General features: G+C 39.3%; 1 protein-coding gene across 1 annotated transcript; it reads left to right on the forward strand.

The window, feature by feature from the left end:
* The first annotated feature begins 242 nt into the window (after positions 1 to 242).
* TWIST1 (twist family bHLH transcription factor 1) lies at positions 243 to 2,465 on the forward strand. The gene is made up of 2 exons (XM_063450728.1): positions 243 to 1,001; positions 1,757 to 2,465. The coding sequence occupies exon 1, from the start codon at positions 461 to 463 to the stop codon at positions 959 to 961; it is 501 nt and encodes a 166-aa protein (XP_063306798.1). The 5' UTR covers positions 243 to 460; the 3' UTR covers positions 962 to 1,001; positions 1,757 to 2,465.
* The last annotated feature ends 1,131 nt before the right edge of the window (positions 2,466 to 3,596 follow it).

Below are 3,596 nucleotides of genomic sequence, written 5' to 3' on the forward strand. Positions count from 1 at the left end.
TATAAGCCCCAGGTGAATTGAGAAAGGGGATTATTTAGTAGGATTTATTAACAAAATATACCTCGGACGGATGGCAAAAGAATTGTGTCTTTCTTTTCTTTTCTTTTCATTTTTTTCCCCTCTCCCCTCTTAGCGGAAACCTAATAAAAGTTAGTGCAGACAGGGCACTCCCCCGTGACGTAGGGGGGAACTCAGTCAGCCAATAGGAAGTTCTCCCCAAATCCTTCTGCCTGCAAGAAATATAAGAGCTCAGAACGTTCGGTATCAAGTCAGAAACACGCTCGCGTCTGGGGACAAAGTGATAGGGTTGGGTTTGTTTTGTGGCTCTTGAGCCCCCTCCAAAAGTCCATTGGAGAAGGGTTTCTCCTACCAGCAGGCGCTGAGTGCTCGGGAGATCGGTTTCTTGGGACAGTCCCCTGCCCTCTGCCAGGGTTATTTCTCCCCATAGTTCTGGTAGAAAATGATGCAGGAAGAATCGAGCTCCCCAGTCTCCCCAGTGGACAGCTTGAGCAACAGCGAGGAAGAGCTTGACAGGCAGCAGGGTAAGAGGGGATGCAGAAAGAGGAGACCCAGTAGGAAGAACCCTGAGGATCCAGACAGCCCAACCTCCGTGAAGAGAAACAAGAAAGCCAGCAGCACAGGCAGCAGCCCCCAGTCCTTTGAGGAACTTCAGACCCAGAGAGTCATGGCTAATGTGAGGGAGAGGCAGAGGACCCAGTCCCTCAACGAAGCCTTCGCAGCTCTGAGAAAAATCATCCCCACCCTCCCATCAGATAAACTGAGTAAAATCCAAACCCTCAAACTGGCATCCAGATACATCGATTTCCTGTGCCAGGTTTTACAGAGCGATGAGCTGGACTCCAAAATGGCAAGCTGCAGTTATGTGGCCCACGAACGGTTAAGCTATGCCTTCTCAGTGTGGAGAATGGAGGGAGCATGGTCCATGTCTGCATCCCACTAAAGCAATGCCACTGTGGGCACCACTCTAAAGGCACACTCAGGTAAGGAAGCAGGGCAGAGCCCCCTCCATGGTAACCATGGCAGCATTCTATATCCATCGATAACTTCCCTAAACTGGATACATTGATAGAATATGGATTTCTACGTATGTTTGTGTATACATTGATATATTGTTATTTTATTTGAAGTATTTTAAGGAGTCACTCCTCCACCTCCCAAGCACACTCTTAGATCATAGACAAGGGGCCTAGAAAAGGGATCACAATGAAAACTCAGGACTCCACAAACCACAACTGTTTAGTTTTCATGTGAACGAAATACCAAGCAGCTTGTGATTATTTGTCTTTTTCCCACTCTGCATCAGATCAGGTTTTGCTTTCTCTATGTTTGTTGTTGGTTTTTACATTGTGTTTGTTTGTATTATACTTTTCTAGCAGAGACCCCTCAATGCATTCCCTGTCACTTCTAAAAGCAGATTCTGTAATCGTTCTATGGCTGTGCTGACTCTTTATCCCCCTTCCTTCCTTAGTCTTGTCTGCCTTCACTGGTCCTCCTAATGTAAACCGTTATTCCTAATCCCAGGCAGGCATTTATAACGGTCCACAACAGACAGATCAACTCTGATTTCCCCTATTTTCTGCTTGCTGTTATTAACCCGTTGAGTGCCAGGGAGCAGCAAACCCCTCCTCCCCCTCCCCACTTTCCAATTCTCCTTTTGTTGTTACTGAACTGGTTTTTATTACATAACAAACATGTATGTTAATTAATATGCATTCCTGTTTGTTTTTCTCCATAGATGTTACTGTTTCCAGTAAAGAAGGAAATGGATTATATGTAGAGACTGAAGTTGGATACCTATATAAAAAAAAAAAGATATGAGCTAAAGTAATGCACCCCTGGATTTTCTTACATTGGGAGAGATGGGAAAGCCAGGGCGTGGAGAAGCACTTATATTGAGTTAAAGTAGAGGCCTGGTACACTGAGCATTTTACACAGGAAGGCTACAGGCTCCACAAATCTATTCCATTCTGATCCAAGTCTGAACAATCTCTAATCTGTACTTTGACGAAGAATGTTGGAGATTCATTTTTACCATTCAAATTTTTTTTATTCATTTTTTTTTTTAACTTGCATGCAAGCCCACCAGTCGTGCCTTTGAAGCCACTTAAGAGGAACATTTTATTTTGAGGCTTCCAGGACCTAGTGCAGACCCACATTTTTTTTTTTTTATAGGAAATGAAAAAAACAAAACAAAAAACGAACTATTTTTGTTATTTGAAACTTGTTTTTTTTATTATTATTTTTAAAAACTGTTTATATACAAGCGGCTACATCTCTCTATTCTTCCTGAGAACAAAGTAAAACATTTTATTTATTTATTGACCCATGTTTAAAAAAAAAAAAATGCAACTAGATCCGGTGTCTAACTGCATTCATATTTTTATGGTTGTTTTGTAAATATCAATGCATATTATTTTTCTGCAATAAATAAATGTTTGAAGAAACCTATAGTTTTTTTGGTTTGTATTTTAAACCTCATTGGTTTGTTAATTGGAAAATTTCAGTACCTGATTGTTTAGCTGACACCCGGAGAGAGGGGGTTAAGAAAAACAAACCGGTTAGAAAGAAAACTCCTCAAATAAACAAGCTACTGACAGACACAGAAGGTAATGACAAGGATTGCTATATCGTTCTGCTTATCAGAGAGAGCTGGGGAGCTTCGCCTTCCTTCATCAGGGCTCTAAATAATGTCAAAAGGTGGCCTGGTTTTGTCCACTGGCCAAGAAAGGCCAGATCCCCTCTCTTAACAAGACACTTTTCCTTTCTGCTTAGTTATGACCCAAGTGTAGAATGTCACACATCGTTGTATCATTCTGCAGAGCAATTTGTGCTGTTCCTACAAAAACAAATAACAGACACTGGGCACACAGCTCTTATCGATTCCTATTCTCAGGGTGATCCCTTAAAACAAATAAAATCCAATTCCTGTATTTGGTTTGCAATTTTTTTTGTACCAAAAAAATAAATAAAGTTATATCAGTATAAATAGATAGAGAAATAGATATTTAAATATTGAACTAATATAGTTTTTATATATCCTCTGTGTATGTATGTGTATATATATATATATATACATTTTGCAAAATGTGCATGTATCTAAATATGCAGTAATCGAAAATGCAGAATATTATTACCCATATATGTTACATTAATTAAATGCATGTGTAACGATATGTAAATATTTTGTGCTTACTACGTTTAACTGTTTAAAATGCCACTCCCATTAAACCTACATTGCTTCCCTCTAAATTGGAGCAAGTAGATTGCAAATTGAGCAACTGTACATATCGTTGTATCTCTATTCATTAAACAGCGAGTCCAGTTGCTTTGATTTGATAACCTATTTGCAAAATGAAGATCCCAAATTTAGACAATTTACAAATTTTGAAATAACCTTTAATTCGTTGGAAAAAAAACATTTATTTACCAGCTCTGTCGGTTTTTAGATTGCCATGCTGCTCCCTATTTATTTAATACCATCAATGCTTTTTCTTGTAGATTTAGACTGACTATCAGTGCAATAGATTTGTCTATCTTGTAGCTCAGGGTACAGACAGTGATTTAATTTTTTTATG

The sequence above is a fragment of the Pelobates fuscus genome, chromosome 4, assembly GCF_036172605.1.
Source record: "Pelobates fuscus isolate aPelFus1 chromosome 4, aPelFus1.pri, whole genome shotgun sequence".
Taxonomy (NCBI): domain Eukaryota; kingdom Metazoa; phylum Chordata; class Amphibia; order Anura; family Pelobatidae; genus Pelobates; species Pelobates fuscus.